The sequence below is a fragment of a genome, assembly GCF_019968955.1.
Source record: "MAG: Porospora cf. gigantea A chromosome Unknown PgA_NODE_406_length_19183_cov_337.196, whole genome shotgun sequence".
In the NCBI taxonomy this organism is placed as follows: Eukaryota; Apicomplexa; class Conoidasida; order Eugregarinorida; family Porosporidae; genus Porospora; species Porospora cf. gigantea A.
In genome coordinates, this window is record NW_027151677.1 from 1 (window position 1) to 19,183 (window position 19,183).

At 53.7% G+C, this 19,183-nt stretch overlaps 11 protein-coding genes across 22 annotated transcripts; 5 read left to right on the forward strand and 6 right to left on the reverse strand.

Annotated features, from left to right (window-relative positions):
* Nucleotides 1-35: 35 nt before the first annotated feature.
* Nucleotides 36-224, forward strand: KVP18_003327 (uncharacterized protein; the record flags this gene model as incomplete). The annotated part of the gene is made up of 1 exon (XM_067954971.1): nucleotides 36-224. The coding sequence occupies one exon, from the start codon at nucleotides 36-38 to the stop codon at nucleotides 222-224; it is 189 nt and encodes a 62-aa protein (XP_067808893.1).
* A 511-nt stretch (nucleotides 225-735) lies between these two features.
* KVP18_003332 (uncharacterized protein) lies at nucleotides 736-1,365 on the forward strand (the record flags this gene model as incomplete). Its single annotated transcript, XM_067954981.1, has 1 exon — nucleotides 736-1,365. The coding sequence occupies one exon, from the start codon at nucleotides 736-738 to the stop codon at nucleotides 1,363-1,365; it is 630 nt and encodes a 209-aa protein (XP_067808903.1).
* A 486-nt stretch (nucleotides 1,366-1,851) lies between these two features.
* On the reverse strand, nucleotides 1,852-3,438 carry KVP18_003329 (uncharacterized protein; the record flags this gene model as incomplete). Its single annotated transcript, XM_067954973.1, has 1 exon — nucleotides 1,852-3,438. One exon carries the CDS (start codon nucleotides 3,436-3,438, stop codon nucleotides 1,852-1,854), a length of 1,587 nt encoding a protein of 528 aa, XP_067808895.1.
* A 442-nt stretch (nucleotides 3,439-3,880) lies between these two features.
* KVP18_003328 (uncharacterized protein) lies at nucleotides 3,881-4,189 on the forward strand (the record flags this gene model as incomplete). The annotated part of the gene is made up of 1 exon (XM_067954972.1): nucleotides 3,881-4,189. One exon carries the CDS (start codon nucleotides 3,881-3,883, stop codon nucleotides 4,187-4,189), a length of 309 nt encoding a protein of 102 aa, XP_067808894.1.
* A 50-nt stretch (nucleotides 4,190-4,239) lies between these two features.
* KVP18_003326 (uncharacterized protein) lies at nucleotides 4,240-5,356 on the reverse strand (the record flags this gene model as incomplete). Of its 3 annotated transcripts, XM_067954968.1 has the most annotated exons (3): nucleotides 4,240-4,424; nucleotides 4,556-5,128; nucleotides 5,170-5,356. In XM_067954968.1, the coding sequence occupies 3 exons, from the start codon at nucleotides 5,354-5,356 to the stop codon at nucleotides 4,240-4,242; spliced, it is 945 nt and encodes a 314-aa protein (XP_067808890.1). The 3 variants fall into 3 exon arrangements, with proteins under 3 accessions (XP_067808890.1, XP_067808892.1, XP_067808891.1); XM_067954969.1 differs by lacking the exon at nucleotides 4,240-4,424 and having other exon boundaries at nucleotides 4,446-5,128; XM_067954970.1 differs by lacking the exons at nucleotides 4,556-5,128; nucleotides 5,170-5,356 and having other exon boundaries at nucleotides 4,240-4,422.
* A 118-nt stretch (nucleotides 5,357-5,474) lies between these two features.
* Nucleotides 5,475-6,170, reverse strand: KVP18_003331 (uncharacterized protein; the record flags this gene model as incomplete). 2 transcript variants are annotated; one of them, XM_067954980.1, is made up of 1 exon in its annotated part: nucleotides 5,475-6,170. In XM_067954980.1, one exon carries the CDS (start codon nucleotides 6,168-6,170, stop codon nucleotides 5,475-5,477), a length of 696 nt encoding a protein of 231 aa, XP_067808902.1. The 2 variants fall into 2 exon arrangements, with proteins under 2 accessions (XP_067808902.1, XP_067808901.1); XM_067954979.1 differs by having other exon boundaries at nucleotides 5,475-6,050.
* Nucleotides 6,171-6,192: 22 nt separating this feature from the next.
* KVP18_003322 (uncharacterized protein) lies at nucleotides 6,193-7,890 on the forward strand (the record flags this gene model as incomplete). Its single annotated transcript, XM_067954960.1, has 1 exon — nucleotides 6,193-7,890. One exon carries the CDS (start codon nucleotides 6,193-6,195, stop codon nucleotides 7,888-7,890), a length of 1,698 nt encoding a protein of 565 aa, XP_067808882.1.
* Nucleotides 7,891-7,970: 80 nt separating this feature from the next.
* Nucleotides 7,971-10,041, reverse strand: KVP18_003323 (uncharacterized protein; the record flags this gene model as incomplete). 4 transcript variants are annotated; one of them, XM_067954963.1, is made up of 5 exons in its annotated part: nucleotides 7,971-8,722; nucleotides 8,749-8,900; nucleotides 8,927-9,274; nucleotides 9,303-9,584; nucleotides 9,611-10,017. In XM_067954963.1, the coding sequence occupies 5 exons, from the start codon at nucleotides 10,015-10,017 to the stop codon at nucleotides 7,971-7,973; spliced, it is 1,941 nt and encodes a 646-aa protein (XP_067808885.1). The 4 variants fall into 4 exon arrangements, with proteins under 4 accessions (XP_067808885.1, XP_067808884.1, XP_067808886.1 ...); XM_067954962.1 differs by lacking the exons at nucleotides 8,749-8,900; nucleotides 8,927-9,274; nucleotides 9,303-9,584; nucleotides 9,611-10,017 and having other exon boundaries at nucleotides 7,971-8,369; XM_067954964.1 differs by lacking the exons at nucleotides 7,971-8,722; nucleotides 9,611-10,017 and having other exon boundaries at nucleotides 8,896-9,315.
* Nucleotides 10,042-10,398: 357 nt separating this feature from the next.
* KVP18_003330 (uncharacterized protein) lies at nucleotides 10,399-16,577 on the reverse strand (the record flags this gene model as incomplete). Of its 5 annotated transcripts, XM_067954976.1 has the most annotated exons (7): nucleotides 10,399-11,505; nucleotides 11,566-11,763; nucleotides 11,792-13,716; nucleotides 13,746-15,524; nucleotides 15,553-15,932; nucleotides 15,996-16,358; nucleotides 16,387-16,577. In XM_067954976.1, 7 exons carry the CDS (start codon nucleotides 16,575-16,577, stop codon nucleotides 10,399-10,401), a joined length of 5,943 nt encoding a protein of 1,980 aa, XP_067808898.1. The 5 variants fall into 5 exon arrangements, with proteins under 5 accessions (XP_067808898.1, XP_067808897.1, XP_067808900.1 ...); XM_067954978.1 differs by lacking the exons at nucleotides 10,399-11,505; nucleotides 13,746-15,524; nucleotides 15,553-15,932; nucleotides 15,996-16,358; nucleotides 16,387-16,577 and having other exon boundaries at nucleotides 11,551-11,723; nucleotides 11,755-13,642; XM_067954974.1 differs by lacking the exons at nucleotides 10,399-11,505; nucleotides 11,566-11,763; nucleotides 15,996-16,358; nucleotides 16,387-16,577 and having other exon boundaries at nucleotides 13,660-15,524; nucleotides 15,553-15,979.
* Nucleotides 16,578-16,598: 21 nt separating this feature from the next.
* KVP18_003324 (uncharacterized protein) lies at nucleotides 16,599-18,167 on the reverse strand (the record flags this gene model as incomplete). Its single annotated transcript, XM_067954965.1, has 1 exon — nucleotides 16,599-18,167. The coding sequence occupies one exon, from the start codon at nucleotides 18,165-18,167 to the stop codon at nucleotides 16,599-16,601; it is 1,569 nt and encodes a 522-aa protein (XP_067808887.1).
* Nucleotides 18,168-18,284: 117 nt separating this feature from the next.
* KVP18_003325 (uncharacterized protein) lies at nucleotides 18,285-19,183 on the forward strand (the record flags this gene model as incomplete). 2 transcript variants are annotated; one of them, XM_067954967.1, is made up of 1 exon in its annotated part: nucleotides 18,285-19,183. In XM_067954967.1, a coding segment is annotated over one exon (899 nt), but the record flags the coding sequence as incomplete, so codon positions are not given. The 2 variants fall into 2 exon arrangements, with proteins under 2 accessions (XP_067808889.1, XP_067808888.1); XM_067954966.1 differs by having other exon boundaries at nucleotides 18,285-19,163.

Consider the following 19,183-nt stretch of genomic DNA (forward strand, 5'->3'; position numbering starts at 1 on the left):
AAAACGTTGTGCCCCAAAACATTGACTGGTGGCGGATGGAACTCGACGCAAGCACGTCCATACCCTCTCTAGTAACGGCCAACATTTTGGAATTCATCGACTTCCCCTACTCGGTGGAGGAAGCCCGACGTCTGAGGGAGGAGCTCATGGACGAGAGGTCCACTTTCGTCGCCAGGCACAACCAGAAGTACTTCGAGAGGGAGTTCTCTCTGTGCGAGCACTAGCCAGATGTTCTGCTGACCAGATGTCATTTGACTAAATGTCCTGTTGAAAGGAATCTCGTCTACGTTTAAATCCCCTATGGGAATCTCGTCAGCGTTTAAATCCCCTATGGGAATCTCGTCTACGTTTAAATCCCCTATGGGAATCTCGTCTGGTAGATCCACTGAGTCGGCGACGGGTGATTGGTGTGTCTGCTTCGACATTTAACGAACCTCAGATTGCCTGACGAACAACACCCAGATTTTCTGAACTCAAAACTGACAACCAATGGTACCTGGATTGTTCGCGAGACACATCTGAGCGGCACAAGGGGAATTGTCAATAAACGGGGGAAGGTCCTGTTATCGTCCAGGAAAATCCTTATTCACTAAACATACATGCTGCTAGGAAATCGGGACAGTACGGACGACCCGGCATCTAAGAGGTAGAACCGCGTCACGTCAGCCTCTTCCTTGCCACGCTTAGACAGTGCGGACCCCACAGAGGCCACATCAGAGGAAATCTCAGTATTCAATGCCGCACTTTCCTCGATTTCAGAAAGGTCCTAAATTCCGCAAGACAGTGGATCCGACACACACTTTCACCGATGAGGACTTCAGTCAGGGGCAGGTGGAAAAAGATGTTCTGGCCTCCTTGACTGGTAAGTGGGAAGAGATCAAGTCCCGCACAGACAAATCCGCGGACGATACCTTCTTGTCTGCTTTAGGTGTCAGCTGGATCAAGCGGAAGGCCATGGGCAACTACGCGCTCAAGGTGCAGTTCACTGCTGTCGACGACTGCTACTTCCATGTCAAAGGGTTCTACCCTCTGCGAATCACTAAGGAGCTAGCCATTCCAATCGACGGGAGACAGCACATCGTCGATGACGGAGAGGTTGGTCTGTTGGACAAGTGCCACGCGTTCGTTGGTAAGGGAGCGCTGGTGCAGCATCGCGTTGGAGAGACTGGTACCATGGTGGACTCGCGATTGGTGTTCGCCTCGGATCCGAAAGGTGAAGTTGCAGGTCCTGTGCAGTTCATGAAATGGGTTTGGGTGAACGCTGAGGGTACCACTTACATGACCACTACTTGGTTTTCTAAAGTGGATTTCGACCCTGAGTCCGTACTACAAGCAGGAGCAGGAAGCCAAGAACTTGATGGCTGATCAGAACTAATCGCGCTTTTGAATCACGCTGTAAACGTGTGGAAACTTGTCGACGAACTTTACGCAACAAGCGCCTAGGCTTTCACGGCAACTTCATGTGGCCGTGAGTGAGACGAAGCGGTGCATTAATCTGTTTCATCCCTAAGTCTAGGTGTTACTGCGAAAGAAACGAGCGTTGAATCTCTAGGTGTTACGAGCGTAGTCTAGGATGTTAAATTGCGCTACGCTTCGTTTTGACTATGAACCCGGGCATATCAAGAAGCTAACATCGCCTGGAGCCGCTAAAAGTTGCGAGGGAAGAGGCAGCTTACACGACCACTACTTGGTTTTCTAAAGTGGATTTCGACCCTGAGTCCGTACTACAAGTAGGAGCAGGAAGCCAAGAACTTGATGGCTGATCAGTACTAATCTCGTTTTAAGTCACGCTATAAACGTGTGGAAACTCGTGGACGAACTTTACGCAACAAACACCAACAAGCTAACGTATCAAGGCGTCAGCCGCTTGGGGTCACGAGGGAAGAGGCAGCTCTTTCGGATGTTCTTCAAACCCAAGAAGAGCATCACCACTCTCTCGAGCCCCACGCCACAACCGGCATGAGGGTAGGCCCCCAAGCTGAACGCATCAATGTAGCTCTGGATACCGGCGACGTCCATGCCGCACGCCAAGGCACGCTCCGCAAGATAAACGGGCTCGTGAATGCGCTGTGCGCCAGAAACGATCTCCTCGCCTCGCATGAAGAAGTCGTAGGAATTACTCAACCGTATGTCCTTTGGGTCAGGCATAGAGTAGAACGGACGCACAGCCAGAGGATATCGGACGAGCATGTAGAAGTCAGTGCCGTACTTCTCCTTGACCAACTTTCCCAATTTCTTTTCGTTGACAGTGTCGAGATCGTAGTCGAAGATATCGTCGGGACCTGGGACATCAGCACCAGCTTCCCTCAGCATGGCTATTCCTTCAGCGAAGTCTAAACGGGGGGCGTCCTCCACCCAAACGAACGGCTCAACGCCAAACTGCTCCTGAATAATCTTCGCCTCCTCACTGCACTGCTCAGTCAACCCCTTGAAAATGTACTTGAACATTGAATTAAATTCATCAAGCACCTCATAGTAGTGCTCCTTGAACGTCATCTCCACGTCGAGGCCTGTGAATTCACACAGGTGGCGATGCGTGTTAGAGTTCTCCGCGCGGAATACAGGGCCGATCTCGAACACCCTGTCGAAGTCTCCCGATAGGGCCATCTGCTTATAGAGCTGCGGTGACTGCGCGAGGCATGCAGGACGATCGAAGTACTTTAACGTAAAGACGTTGGTTCCACCTTCCGACTGACCGCCGAGAAGTTTTGGCGAATGGATTTCCATGAACTCATGCTGCAGGAGGTACCCCCGGAATAGTTCGCAGACCTTGGATTGAACCCGAAATATCGCTTGACTAGCGAATGTCCGAAGATCCAATATGCGGTTGTCCAAACGAACATCCTGCCCAACAGAAGAGCCCTCAGCAGATGCCTCAGGAAGGTTGGCGTCCTTGAGCATGAAGGGCAGCTGGGGGAGGGACTTTGTAACACAAAGCATCTGCTTAACCTCCAATTCGACATGAGATTTTGAACAGCCAGACACCGGTTGGTCTGGAGCCACCACACGGCCGAAGAAATCGCAGACGGACTCCAAAGGTACGCCACCTGCCCACTTGATCATATCGCGTGTAGCGTGTTTGTTGCCATCCAACACCCCCTGCAACGTGTGCAGTTTCTCCCTGAGAACGACAAACCCGATAGCACCTTTACACCGAGACTCGTGGATGCGAGCTCGGATCCAGACGTCTTTGCCGATGTCGACTTCGGTGAGCTTCGATAGGGATGTCCACACGCGAGTCGTGGTCGTAGAAGATTGTATCAGAGGCAGGTAACCATACTCAGCCTGGTCCAGTGAGTCCGCCTGCTTGTTCATAATGGCCGCAGCAGCGTCTCTCTCGGCCTCTACCTTTGCCGCCTTGAGAGCCTTCTCGGCCTCCTTTGCCTTCTCCTTCTCCAACTTCTTTAGTTGGTTCTTAGACAGTGGCTCGTCAGTCATTAATTTGATGAATTGCCGGTTATGATTTCAGTCCATAAGAACTCGTTGGTGGCGCAGGTGTGGGCTGAGACGTTCGAGCTGCGGCTTCAGGTGCCATTGTTGCTGAATATCTAACTCAGGAGCTGGAGTGGCACTGCAGTTGCGCGTGGATAATGGTGCTGGAGACCGCTGTCGTGTCTGGGGTAGCATACACCACGCTCAATTCACCCCCACGTCGCCTGCTTGGTTATCCGGTTCTCCACGGCATTGCAGCGTTGACCACGGTGGTGGGACTGGCGATGTCCACCTACATAATATTGATTGGTGGGGACAGGCGCCTTCTGTAACAGGCACTCACTGCTGCATCTGGGCATCTAGTTGCGCTTTGCGGACTACAGGGGGCGTCGAGAGTCTTCGAAAGTCCACCAAATTTCTCAGACAAAAGCAACGAGCGTTCTTTTCGATGTTCTGCGCTGTGGTATTGTGCTTCTTCCTTTCATCATTAGTTCACGTCTACTCTCTGGAGAGCGCTGAACGACTTTCCACTGTACCTCGAGTGATTTTAACGGTTGTCTTCGTCTGCGGCTTGGCCCTCGCCTTCCGCCTGCACAAGCAGTTTCGGCACAATAGAAAATCCGCCAAGTTGGTCGTTATAGAGGACGGTGTTGGCGATATTGGGGATCTAGACGAACACGCTGCGCAGCATTGGCAAAGGCTAGTTCACGCATCCTTCCACAAGGCGCAGTTCAACCCGAAATGGTGGCCACTCTAGATCAGTTTTACCTACAAATACACACACGCATCCAGACGGTTCAAAATTTATCATTCATCACCCTCCTCCTCATCATCATCTACCTCAACAGACAGCTTCAAGGCGTCGTTGTTGTTCAAACTCTTCTGTGTCATCAGATTTCGCTTCTGCAGTGTGGCGAGAGGGTTGTCGAAGCTGTTCGCCAACTCCTGCTGGACTTCTGTCTGAGGCGCACGCTCGGCTTGGTTTGACATTACTGATTTATACGTATTAATCATCACCAGTCGTCATGTTTTGTGTATGTGTTGTTACATAACTCGTTTACATAACTCGCTTGGTGACAAACACGATCCTCTGCAAACACCGTCTTAGTTCCACAAAACTTACACTGTAATGATTTCTGCGTAAAAGGGACTACGAGAGGCTTACGGCAATCGTCATCATCGTCGTCGATGAATATGGACTGGGGAGCCATGGACCTTGACAACTGCTCCTGAAACTGCTTGATCACAGACAGCTGGGCATTCATGACGTTCTGCATCTGCACCTGCCACTCCTTTGTCCAGTCCACAACCGGACTTGACTGTGGGGAAAACTGTGCGTGCATCATCTGCTGCACCATGTCGCAGTACATGTTCTGTTGCGAGGCCATCACGTCCGAGAACGGGGCTGAAACCGGAGCGCCTGTGAGGTCCTCGTCGCGGGGTCGTTTCCTCGTGGTGGGTGTATCGGAAGCGGTTGGTAGGGTATCCTGGAACCAGAACGGCGCCTGTGCATCGTCTGTGGCCAGCAACAGCGGACTTGAGCTCTCAGCCAGACTCGGGGAGAGAACGCTGGAGTCCAGGTCGCCGTCCAACCTACATCGCTTAGGGTTGGGATCAGAGTTCCATGAGCAATCGAATGCTGATGTTAGAAAGCTCAGACTATCATCGACTGCGGCATCGGAGGTCATCGACAGATCTGTAAAATATCATTACTACACCTAATTGAAAACAACTTACACCCATCCACGCCGCTCATGCTGTAGCAGGGCTCCAGTGTGGGTTCCAGCACGCTCTCAAAGTCTAACGAGGTCAGGATCGACGGTGATGTATCAGGCGAATCGGACCAAATGAGTGAACTGTCCAGTGAGTCTGGGAGCACACCTGAAGGTTCGAATTCTTCAACTGATGCGAAAGGTGGAATCATCTTTGATGCATCCAATATTGCCTAATAATCGGTGTGCCAGCTGAGACGCCTCTCAAAGTCAGCCCACACACAAGTGACGGCAAGGTTAATGTTCCAGGTTTATGACTGATGCGATCAATTAACAGATGACGCGGGTACCCGAGTTGTTTGGGACAGGAAATTTGAACCCGCGGAAACGCTTGGATGGTTTTCCAGATTCTTCAGGAGAGATGGTGGTGGATGGCTCCTGGCCGTACTCAATTGTTTCCGGCCCCGAAGGTTTAGTCCTGGCGATAGCCGCTTCTCTGTTGCTTTGGTGTCGCGCGAACGCATCCTTCAGCATTTTTAGAACATCGATAGCTGGGGTTGTATTGCGTCTGCTCTGATTCTCTTCCTCTAGGGCAGCTCGCTGCTCGTCAACTTCACGCTGACTTTCTCTGGCCGCTTCCCCAAGCGATTCCAGTGCTAGGTCGTCGTACGGCGTGGTGTCAGTGGCGTCTACGGAGAACGCGCCCACTGGAGGGGTCCTTAGGAATTGGGAGGTATACCAACCCTCGTGTAATACAGATGAAAAAGCAGCACCACCCAACTGAGCGAAGCGCGACCCAGACTTAGGCATCTGCTGCCATCGTGACCTCCGTTTGTCCCAAAAGCCCTTATCGCTGGACTTTATTTCACGTATCATCCTCTGACTTAAGTCGAAGTTTCGCTGCATACTCTGAAAAAAATCATTCAACTTAGCGGTTTCCGTCCTCACACGGCGTCGGAACGCTGCAGAATTTGCATAGTGGCCGATGGTCTGAAGGCACAACAACATCCGAATGCCGGTTGTCATACGCAATATTAAACCATTTCCAATGGACGCTGAGCAGGCTGAGAGTGTGGTAACTGGCGGTGGGGCACCCCCCCAGATAAGCGCAGCCGAACGGCGGAGGCAGCGGAAGGCTGAACAAGCGGCCCTCAAGGCGAAGGAGAAGGCTGAGAAGAAGACGACTGCTCCGGCGAAGTCGACCAAGGCAGAGGAACTGGACCCGACCAAGTACTATGAAAACCGCGTCACGGAGGTGCAGACGAAACGGAGCGCTGGGCAGGAAGTTTACCCTCACAAGTGGCACTGGACCCTGCGTCTTGGCGAGTTCAAGTCGAAATACGAGCATCTGATACCTGATCAGACACTCGAGGAGTCTCAGAGCGTTAGTGGCCGTATTATGCGAGTCGCCGGTAGCGGTTCCAAACTGAAGTTCTTCGATCTGCATGGTGACGACACGAAAATCCAAGTGATTGCCTCGGCGTCGAACCACACTGATGCTGAAATGGAATTCACCGCTGCTATCGACGCTGTTCACAGAGGCGACATTGTTGGGATTGAGGGTCGCCCCGGTCGATCAAAGACGGGAGAGTTGTCGATTTTTGCAAGTAAGATCCACGTTCTCTCTCCCTGTTACCACATGCTTCCCTCGTCCAAGGGCGGTCAGGAACTGGCGAACCAGGAGATCCGCTACCGTCAAAGGTATTTGGACTTCATTTGTAATCCGGACAACAAGCACACATTCAAGGTACGATCTCAAATCATCAGCTTCCTTCGGCGCTTCTTCGACCAGCGAGACTTTATCGAGGTGGAGACGCCGTACATGCATGCCATTCATGGAGGAGCTTCTGCTCGTCCATTTGTAACGCACCACAACGACTTGAACACTCAGCTCTTTATGAGAGTCGCTCCCGAGTTGTATCTCAAGATGCTGACGGTTGGCGGAATGGAAAGAGTGTATGAGATCGGCAAGAACTTTAGAAATGAGGGCATTGACCTTACTCACAACCCAGAGTTTACGGCTATTGAGTTCTACTGCGCTTACTGGGACTACAACGATCTACTTGATATCACTGAGAAGCTACTCTCGGAGATGGTTCTGGCGATTCACGGTTCGCACTCGATTTCCTACCATCCCGATGGGCCAGGGGGCCGTCAGGTTGAAATCGATTTTACGCCTCCCTTCCAGAGAGTCAGCATGATTGCTGAGATCGAGAAGAAAAGTAACGAGGTCATCCCCCGACCTCTACAGTCTCAGGAGGCTATTGACCACATGCTGAAGGTCTGTGCGAAACACGGAATAGAACTTCCTCACCCTCCCACGGCCGCTAAGCTGATCGATACCCTCTGTGGCCACTTTATCGAGGAGGGTCTCGTGAACCCCACATTCATCATCGACCACCCAGAGATAATGTCCCCTCTGGCGAAGTGGCACCGCACTCTGCCTGAGATGACTGAGCGAGGAGAGCTGTTCGTTTGTGGGAAGGAACTTGCCAACTTCTACACGGAACTGAATGACCCATTCAAGCAAAGAAGTCTCTTTCAACAGCAAGTACAGGACGCTTTCAAAGGCGACGACGAGGCTCAACCTTATGACGAGGCATTCTGTGCTGCCTTGGAGCACGGCCTGCCTCCCACCGGTGGCTGGGGTCTAGGCATCGACCGGCTAACTATGTTCTTGGCCGATAAGAACAACATCAAGGAAGTCATTCTCTTCCCAGCTATGAGGCCTGAAGTGCGGAAGTAGTGTTGAAATGATATCGTCCATCTGCCATTGATTCTTCAAACAAACTAATTCTTCAAACAAACCAATTCTGGTGTTCTGATTCAATCATCCACGTCAACAATAGAGGGATTCGCTTTAAAGAAGAGGGTCTTCAACCGTCCTACATCCGCATCGCCAAATCCACTGAGATTCAAAGGAGCGAGATGGTCCACCCATGTGAGCCATGTGTTCCTATGGATGCTAGACTCCACTGATGTGGCCTCCTCAACTTCAAGTTCGTCACTGATGAGGTTCTTGATGCGTTCGTGTGCCTCGTGGTAGTTCTCGGGATCTACGAACTTACGCAGAGTATTATCGACCTCCAATTTCCTGGCCGACTCGACAGTCTGGACGTGATGGAGCAGGAGGGCCACCCCTCCTGCATCGTCGGGACCCTCAAGACTGGAGAGCAGGATTGTCCACCTAGCGTCTCTTGGCTTTAGTCTTTCGACATAGTGCATTAGGTACCGGCGCGATAAGCGCCACTCCCAAAGCCCGCCTCGGATGGCAATGCGAAAGGACCTGCGGCGGCTGATCGAGTAGAGGAACCGACTCACCCCGATGATAAGTGAAGCCGCCCAAGCGACAGCCCGGTGAACAAAGACTCGGCAGGCCGCAATGACCAAATAGAGCACGTCAAAAGAAAAGTAAAGGCCGTACTTCAGCTGCACTAGTCCGAAAGCCTCTGTAAGAGTGGTTTCTGGGTTGGCCAGGAATATGATTTCCTTTGTGTTGAGGGGACTGATCCCGTAGAAGTCTTGTCGCACCAGTTTCTGGAAGAGTTGTTGCAGCACATTGTTGACGTTCTCAGTTACTGTGTGGTCCTAAACCGTCACTCACTGAACCGAGGGCAGATTTTTTTGGATAGACTGTCCTCCTCAGCAGAGTCGGTGTGCTGTGACACATCGATGTCTAACAGCTGCCCCAGCGGGCCGTAAGCGCCTGTAATGTCGACGGCGCCCACGGTGAGGTCCTGTAGATCAAACACTATGCTGTGTGACGTCGAGATCGACCCCACTCTGGAAGGGAGGAGTAAGATCCCTCTCTGAAGTGTTGGTAGGCCGCCTGTGCCTGTAGAGCGAACCCCGCTCTGAACGTGCCTACCACCCGAGTGCCCTTTGAATGGGCCGTGGCGCGTTCGGCGATGTCGCGGATGTGAGGCGCCTCAGCCTCAGCAGCCTCCACGTTCTTGGGCGGTTCCACGGGCAGTGGCGATCCGAGCAGACATATTATGGGAGTGTAGACGCCAGACCGATGATGCTTCGCGAGGAAAGCAGTAAGAAGGTAACTCACCAATCGCACGTACCTCTTAGGAATGGGCGTGCCTCCCAGTGCCGAAGGTTGCAGGAATTCCCGCAAGTCGTACCTGTGGTAGTGTACTGCCCTCATCTCACTCTTGTGTTCCATCCAGCAGCACGTGTGCTCGATGAAGATGCCACAGCTGGAATCGTACCGTCCATGTGGAAAGGAAAGCTGTTATCACCGACAGGGGAAGGTGGGGTTGGATCATGTATTGGGGGTCGAAGCGCTGCGCCATTCGTTTGATTAGCGTCGGCCTCGGTTCACGCAAACGATCCCACAGCTTCCTATCGGAATGCACAGTGTGGTGGCGGAGCTGATCCATTGACATGTCGCGGCGCAGCTGGTCGCCGAGCCGCCGTGATGCCTGGTCGAGGCTGTGTGCAGGGCAGTCGTCTCTCACCGCTTGTACGAGGGGAACCATTCCGAAAGCCTCCTCAGATTAGGGAACCAGACATCCCAGTTCTGCAGGTACGGCGCGAAAGCAATGTCCACATCGAAAAATGTTGGGTCCTCTTGCTGTTCGCTTACGCCACCTGACACACTAAAGCGTCTTGGGACTATGACTCGTTCCATAGGGATGTGTACGAGACCTGGCATTGGGCGGCACAGTGTGTCCTGCAGAATCGAAGTTTGGTGGACGATGCCATCCTTGTCAACGAACCTCATGACGCTGGATACCGGCTTGTGAGGGGTACGTAGGAAGCGAGGCGCCGCAACCAACAGAACCTCGGCTGAAGCACAAGACCAATTGACATCTCGTAGCATTAGTGTTGGGTCTATGACCGCGAGTATAGGATCATTTAGCATTGGCAAAACACCCACGAAGGACATTAGTTTGCACACGAAGACGGTCCGAATACGACGAAGATGTTTTGCATGATATACAACGCGAATAGTTTCACACAGGCTCTCTAGCACTTGATATACAACGCGAATAGTTTCACACAGGCTCTCTAGCACTTGATATACAACGCGAATAGTTTCACACAGGCTCTCTAGCACTTAATATACAACTCGAATAGTTTCACACAGGCTCTCTAGCACTTGATATACAACGCGAATAGTTTCACACAGGCTCTCTAGCACTTGATATACAACGCGAATAGTTTCACAGGCTCTCTAGCACTTGATATACAACGCGAATAGTTTCACAGGCTCTCTGGCACTTGATATACAACGCGAATAGTTTCACAGGCTCTCTAGCACTTCATCTAGCTCCTGCACTATCTGCTGCTCTCTCTCTTGACTCTCTGCCTTCTCGAGCCTCTTCCGTTTCTGCTTACGGCATCCTGCGATCAGCGAGTAAAGCCAGCAGCAGCTTACGACGGAACAAATCGATGTGCAAAAACCGAGACGAATATATCGCGGTACGCAGAGGGCCAGCGGCACATACACGAGCGCGGCCGCTCCCAGCGAAACCCTAGCTGTCCACATAACGTTGCTCCAGTACCAGTCGTACACTTGCCTTGCCACGAAGGCCACCTGGTGAAAATGCTCTACGGTGATGCGATCTCGATGACCCAGCCAGTCCTGCTTCAGATTGGCGTCGATGAGAAACCGTCGGTCCACCCGGGTCCAGGGCTGCTGCACTCCAAGGCGGAACAGATACGTGCCATATCTGTAGTCAAAATTCTCCGCAAACGTGCGGTTGAAAGCCTGCGCACGAGCGCGGTACGCTTGCCTGAGATAGCCATCCTCCTCGTCGCACGCCCGCTGGACTTTGTCCACTGCAGCCATGGCAAAAACGCTGGTTGGGTACGGGTAGGCGGTTTCGATGAACTCCTGTCCCATGCGAGTGCGTTCGTCGTAAATGCTCTTGAAGCAGTAGGTCAGTACGTCAAGCCCCTGACATTTCTGTTGAAATGGCTTGTACCACCGGTAGTCGTATCTACTGTACACCGCTGGGGAACCTGCAACCGGTCGACCGTCTACAACATGCTCAGGGTACAGGAACGACTTAGCGTCACACAGCCGAGCCCTCATTTTGAGGGGCAACCAGCCTTGTGTCAAGTCCACGTCAGAATCGAAGTTGAGAGAGTTGTTCAAAAGGGGGTCCTTCGTCCATCGCGGCGAGCGATTAATGAATTGGTGGAAGGCGTGAGCCCCACAGCACGACTTCACAGGTCGTACATGCCGCTGTACCAGCGGGTCAGGCTCCAGACCGCTGCCCCTCGCGAGCCACTGGTTAACTGCTGAGAAGTCGGCCCCGTCATCAGCAGCGCATTGCACCACACCCGTTTCATAGTATAGATCGGGACGGACGGTTTTGCTTAACAATGGGGCGGCAATCACCAACTGGGCACCAAACGCAACGGCTCTCATTTCTGTCACACACGAAGATCACTGCTGGCTTACGCCTGCGTACAGAGACCGAACCACCCCGCCTCGGGTGTTCGTGCCCACGAGTGCCACGTGGGAGACGCTTTTGATGCGCTCGCTGGGGTCTGGCATCTTTTCCCGGTAAAGAAGCTCATCGTCATGAAGAACTCCCAAGTAGCCATCGGCGATGTCGACTGTGAGAGAAAAAAATTCCTGCGGCGTGACCATCACAGGCTGCATAAGTCGGTGACCGCTGCCTTACAAGTACCACGTCTTTGGATCCTGTATTGTTCTGGAAGACAGCCTCCACGAGTACATCGTTCTCTGAGGTTTTGCTTGCAAGCAAAACTACCCTCAGGTCGCTCTGGACGTCCAACGCGAACCCCAGTGTCCCTTCAGCAGGCACCTTGATCTTCGCTTGCACCCTCGACTTCCAGAACACGGACTGGCGACCTGCGCACAGCGCAGTAGGAACCAGCAAGGAGGGTGCAGGGGACACAGACGTCACCAGAAGTGGAGTCGGGTCCGTCACTTCAACCCTCGGCTCCGGTGTCGGTTCAGGCGTTGAAGACGACTTCTCACAGTCCAGTCGCTGCTTGGTCTTGTGGGGTAATGTGCCTGTGCTGCCACCTGGAGCTGACCAGTCTCCTGACACCGACGCCTTGAAGTCGGAGTTCAGGCGCCACCCGTCCTGTTTCGGGTAGAATAGCTCATGTTGGCAAGACGCCGTTGGGGAGACGAGCAGACTTTTTACTGAGTCCAGAATGGCTTTCCCAGCCTGGCCGACGGCTCCCATCTGAGGCGGCTTGATCTCAGGGGTCTCCTCAGGCTCGACCTGAATCCCCTGCTCCGCTCTCTCTGCGTTTTCCTCCTTCCATAATTCATCCGCCAGCTGCTGTAGAAGGCGTTGCGCCCCCTTTGCAGCTGGTGCTGCGCGGGGAACCAAAAAACTCGCCAACACAGGGAGCGATGAGGAATGCCCCCAACGGACAGACTTGAAAGCTACCGTCACAGAGTCGCCATCTGAGACCAGTCCGTTTACGAACATGCCTACCTGTCCTCCACCAAGTCGGTGCTTGGGAATCCACTGAGTGCGTACAGCACTTGCCGTCGGATTGAGAGCGCCCAAAAATACGCCCGCTTCCCTCCAAACCGCAGCTCTGGCGCCGTTGGGCCCCCATTCCAAGCTCAACGGGAGGCCGCCAGACCACCGACGCAGATCCATGTCGTCGACTTCCAGCTTCACACGGTTCAACGGCTCCGACACCAGCCCCTGGTACACTTGGCGGAATTGCAGGCGAGGCGACATGCCAGGACTGGCCTCAACCTCCACGATGTTGAAGTTGTCCTCGTTCTGGCGGTTGAAGACTAGACCCACTCGGCCGAGCGACTCAAGGGGCATCAGGAGTCTCGTCGTTGCAAAGCCTTGGGGGTAGTGCCGCTCGTTCAGCAGAAGGACAGAGCCCACGTTGACGGAGCTGAAGATGGCCCCTGTGTGTGCCAGCACGGATTCGACGGATGCGCTGGGAGAGGATAGGAGGTCAAGCGGGGTGGTAGATTCGACATGCCAATTCGAGGGCCCGGCCTCTGCTGTTGGATGATCCATGACTTTGAGTAACGGGTGAAGCGACTTCAAGTTTGCCAAGTTAATTGGGGTGTCTGCAGTGTCGCTGCGCATCTTGGGGACGCCTCCCTGCAGCCTGGTGATCAAGTTTGACTGGTTTTTCAGCGCTGCAGTGTATAACTCTCGAAGGCGCAGAAAGTGCCTGGCTGTCGCCATGATGTCACTCCTAGCCTGGCGCATCCCCGTTGTTTGAGCCTCTACACCTGAGCTGAGCTCGTCCAAGTACAGGCCAGCCATCTGAATCATATCACCAAAGTCCGCTTGGAGGAAGCGGTGGGGTGCTACTTGGTGGACGCCGCTCGTGAACTTCGCGCTCTGCTGCGGTTTGGACAAATGCTGAACATTGCTGACATCGTTTGCGTCTTCTTTAGAGACATTGTCTATGCCCAGCACATCACCTGACTTGGGGTCTTTACGAACGACTTCCACGTCGGGAAGCTCGCCGCCCATCACGGCTTTGAACGCAGTTAGTGACGGGTAGTAGCACATGTTACCTCTAGCGGGCTTCACTGCCAACAGGGGATGGTCGATGGACTTTGGGGAAAGCGGATTGGGTGAGATACCTGAGTCACTCCGCCACAGAAGCACTTACGAAATCGGCTGTCTGGTCGTCTGCTATTCAACTTGATGTTTCGCTTGAGCGATGAGGGGAAAATCTGAACGTCCACAAGGCCGCCCTCCTCGGGAACCACTCCGCTGTAGACGCCAGAGAGACAGATCGAACTGGAATGCGAAAAGAACCCGCCGGCGACCTGAACTAGCTGGTCTCTAGTCGTTGTCGCGTTGACCAGTTGGTTTTTGTTGAAAGTGAACTCTCTGCGGGCGCCCATATTAGCCAAGGCTTTCCCTAGGTCTGGGCTCGCCTTGTCTGCTGGCGTCGCGTCCTCGGAGGTTGGACCCCCTGCTGTTCTGCAATTAGCCGGGCACCGCGCCACGAATCGCTCCACCACACCCTTTCCGCCCAGGCTGAGGGAGGCCAGTGAGGATCCGCAGGACAGCACTCTGCTGGGGTACTCGAACTCAACAAACGGCAATGTTGCCCTCTCTGTGTACAGCTGCACGCCTTTGGCCACTTGGCGGCTCCAGAAGGTCAAACTACTATCCGCCAGCGGCAATGAAAGAGGGCCAGGACTCTGCGTCTCGAACGCAATCAAGTCTAGAATCGGGCTGTTCGGCCGACCGTCGGCGGTGAAGACGGGTTGCAACACAGCGCCGTCTTTGATCACGATTGATGATTTTCTGTCGCTGCTTGGGACCAGAGGAGCATCCTGAAGTCTGGCTGGTCCAGCGGACCTCGACACCGTGAGCTTTCGGAAGTCCCCGTGGAAGGCCGTCGATAGCGCGCCGGGTGCCACATCCTCCGGATCGGCCACAGACTGGATGCCACCCACCATGAAAGGGCCGCCGCTAGACTGGGCTCCGGCAATCGTACCGCACCCGGATTCCAGCGGAGAGAGCAGACTTCGGACGTCGAACGCACCGGTGGAGGGCTCGTATGAGGCATGCGCCTTGGCGACGTCCACCGTTAGCAGGACATTGCCTCCTTGTAACCCAGTAACGCCTGCATGGAGTGCTGTCTGACAGACGCTCGAGTGAAGCGCATAGCACCCTGGAGACCCAAATACTTTCGTCTTGGAAGGTCCCTTTGGTAGACAGCCAGCCGGACACGATGCTTGCATTTCGAACGCCTGCCCCTTGGACAGAATGCCCATAGATTCTTGAAACATGTGATGCACCTGTCGAAACGTCCGTCGGCAATCCAGGCGGAGGAGGTTGCCGTTCGGCCCACACAGCGGCTCTAGTTGTCCCCGGTACGTCGGAAACAACAGATGACTCGGGATGGGCTCCGGGACCAGTTGTCCTGGCTTTATCCATCGCATTGTAAAACTGGGCGCCCCCACAATCCCTTCAGATGAGACTCGAAGATTTCCTGGGGCCTGTGTCTGCAGAACGAATGGCTTAGAGACCTTCTCCATCCCCAAGAAGGATCCGGACCATTCGTCTAGAATCACCTCGCCGTTTATTTCCACCTTGAGGTCCGAACCGAGCCTGGAGACCACCAGCTTGTACATGCCGGACTCCGGAACCTTTATGGAGCCCTCGGCTGTGAATTTGAAAGGAGCACCTCTCTTGCCATCAGGTGGCAGAGCGACGGTGCGCGGATCTAGAATCAATGACGACATCAAGAAAGAGTTCGTGGGGCGGTTTGTGTAGATGACCCTGGCTAGGAGGCCGGAACCCATGGCTATCTCGGGCTCCAGTGACAGCATTACACCAGCGTGAAGATTTCGACGGACATCGCCGAAGGACGCCTCGATAGCAGCAATTGTGTTGTTCGTCACCTTTGACAGGGCTGCAGCACGTACGAGGTCTGCGTTCTAAGACGCTCTGCAACTCACCGTCAGAAGCCTTCGAAAACTGTAAGCCCACCTGCTCAAAACGAGTGGGTGTGGTAACCGGTAACTCTATCGTCTGAAGCAGTTCCACCTTTGTGACTGGGGATGCGTTCAATCGTAATACCACTTTGTCAGGAACTAGCGGCTTGCACGAAGAGTCCACGCATCGCCATTTCACTGACTTGTCGCAATCGGCACCGACTAAGTCGGTGCCCACAACGCTAAGACACCCTCCAGTGGGATTCAGAATCTCGCCCGTGGGCAGGTGCTGCCACACGGGTACGGAGCACTCCGTCAGCCCCACCTGCTCTAGTTCTCGCTGGAACAGTCGAGGCCGCAGGCACGCACGGGCGCCATCCTCAAAGGTGGTCACGACATGATGCCTCGATGGCAGGCTCAGCGTCGAAAGAAAAGCAGTCTGGGCTCTCATCGTATGCATACACTACGTCTCCACGGTCCGGGAGATTGATGTACTTCCCTTCTTGAGCATCTGCGCGTTCAGATTTAGCGTCTTCGTTCGAACCTGCGACAATGCCAGAGTCGGCCTTAGCAAAATCGACTGAGAGGGAGTCACCACGTGCAGCTTGTAGTCCTTGTTCCCTTCCCTAAACCCCACCACTACCTCCGAGCTTTTCAGCTTCAACACCAGAGGCTGGATCTTGAGCATTACCTCCGCCTTCATGTCCGCGTCGTCTTCCATGTCATCCGACAATGCCACTGAAGATTCGTGTGTTTCTTCGGACTCCACCTCAAAGGAGCTCAGGGACTCTACTTGAATCGGCTGTTCCTCCTCGAACTCCAGTGGTTGCCTGCTGAGGATACCCTGCTACCACCTACACTTTGGGGAGAACGACTCGTCTTTCCCCTTGCAGCAACGCAATTTGCGTGTGAGCCGCGTGTAGCTGCTCGTTGGCCTCTTTTAGATTGAACTGCAGCTCCTCTACCAGAGACTCGAGCCGCTTGACCTCTCTGGTCTGCGGATCACGCTGGATTTGTGTTTTGACGAAGGTCCGCAGGAGCTGAGACATAATAAAAGGAAGATATGGACGTCAAGCCTGTTGTCGGTTCGCAAGCATCAAATTGTACCTCTCTTCTAGTTGTTCATTGTGGAGACGCACTCCTTCGAGCTGGTTGCCCATTGTAATCCAGTTCTTCTTGGTGTTGTGCTGCCGCCCAAAAAGTTCTAGCTTGTAGGGGCCAGGCACCAAACGCTCTATGATGCGGTACACCTCGTCGGGTTTCCGTGATGTCTCGCGCACTTCCGCAACGATGACATCAGTGTCTAAGTGCTTGTTTATGTTAGGTTCGCCCTTGATTCCCACAAGGCAGTGCTCTTTAGAATGGTTGAGCCAGTGGCCTGTGCGACCAGTCCGCACCACCCTCTGGAGTTGGTTCGTCTTCACCCAGACCAGCTCGTCTATCTGCCGGTAGCCCCACATAGCCAAGCAGTCCCGTCCCAGTTCAAGTGCGCGGCCGGTAACCCAGAGGAAGAACAGACCTTCGTCTTGTATGAGGTCCAACCGAAGAAGCTTCATCTCTTCGTCTGATAGTGTGCCGTAGGGTAAATCCATGTGGATCCCCCAGGGAGGGTCCGCCATTATGACGCTGACAGTTCCCCGAAAAATTGAGAAGTCGAATGTTCGAACGTCACAGTTAATCCACTGAGCGTCCACCTCCACACCGCTGCCAACGGTACCCAGCTCATGGCTCGCGCTGGCATCCACAGTCGCAGCGTCAAAAGACGTCTGCACCCCTTCCACAACGATGGGACCGCAACCCTCAACGGACATGTCACCGTCGATATCGATTTCGTAGTGCACAAAGCGGCACGACTCGATATGTCTGCAGGTATCTAAGTAGGAGCAATCCCCCAACGAGACGTCGGTGTGAGGAAATAGCACCGGACGGAAGTGTACCTTATCACATGGGCCTCCACGGCGCATCTGGGCGCACTGCACTCGGGTGCCTCGTCTACAGAATTCGCGAACTGCTGGCCCACCCAGATTTTTGAATGCACTCGCTTTCAGGCGTTGCCTCGCAGATGGTTCCGCCAACAGCTGTCGGAGCTCAGCCGACGTCTCTTGTAGGACTTTGTCCTTCACGGTGGGCGCGTTGATGATCATATCGATGCCAACGTCTTTCGGAGGCGGAGGTGGAGGTGTGAAGGCGTCACCCGTGTTTGCCAAGGAGGAAGCCGATGCCGGTTTACTGCTCAGCACACACAGATTGTCCACGCCATCCATGTCTATATCGGTAACGGAGTCGTCCACGATCGCCACTGGGGCGCCTATCTCTTCCAAGGCCAGTCTGAAGTTCCTCAGAGAACACAGCCGACGAAGGTGGATCGGAATGAGGGCTTTTGACTGATACTGTTTGAAGTAGTCCTTTTGGAAGGAGTCAAACAGCTCTGTCACGGGCATAGGAAGATCGAGAGATTTCCCCAGCAGGTAGAACGTGACGATGATTTTCAAGTCATGGGGGGATCTGGGATTCATCACAGGGCAAACCACCGACGCAGGACTTGGCGGCTCAAGGTCGTCTGCCTTAGCCTCCTCGCGTGCGGTCCCGCCCTCAAGTGCTGCCCGACGTCTTTGGATTCGCTCACGGAGCTTTGACATAATTTCGATTATTTCAGGGGTCTTGACCAGCGAGATCCCAGATGTCCACACTTCGAATTGAAACGCTCTTCTGGAAATTTAGGCACATGTTGGTTTTTTCCGTTATTATTTCCCATAATGGAATCAATACTTGTGAATGACTCAGGAGAGTTCTCCTACGACCTTTTGGTTCAAGGTATTTTCAAGATGCTGGACTTCGCTGACATTCTGCGCATTCGTTCGTTGAGTTCCGCGTGGAACAAAGCCATATTGCGTCTGCTGTTGAACGCCTCCAGGGCTCAGGAGGCTGCAGTGACGCACGGAAAGCGCAGCGTTCCACTGTTGCAACTGAATGAGGCGCACTCCACAGACCAACCGAAGCCTACGAAGGTGGAAGACCTCGTGGTCTCCTCCTGGAGCAAGGAATCTGGAAAGGAGCAACTCATAAAGGACGTTACCTTCTACCGATGGCGGATATCGTACCAGCCTTCCAACTTCTCTGTCCTTTCTCGTAATGTGTGCATGGACAAGCGCTGGACTAGGATGCCACCTGCCCTCTTCGACACTATGCTCTACAGACTGACCATGGTGGTCCACTTCAAAGTGGAAACGTGCTTCTTTCACTGCGCGTGCGCGACGTGCCGCCGATGGCGAGTTGGGTCCGGCGGGGAATCAGACCCAGCGCCAGGAGAACTGCTCCGAATCGCGAAGTTGCATGCCTTCGACCGATTATCGCTCGTGTATCAAGTGGCCATCAGGAATCGCGCCACCCTCGAGACACTCGACATGGAGGAGGTACCGTTAGACCTTACCTTTGGATTCAACGAAGATAGCGCCGTTCCCGAATTGAACATTGATTTTGTGGACGAGTCATCGAATCGCTTCTCGTTCGACAAGCTGCGTTCGGTCTGTTACGGCAGAACCGTAGATTGTCGGCATATAGTCCCCTTTCTAGACTTTTGCTCGTTCCCAATGCTAACCCGCCTGGAAATAGGAACCCTAAAGGCTGTCTACCGCGTTTCCTCCCCGCTCTTCGG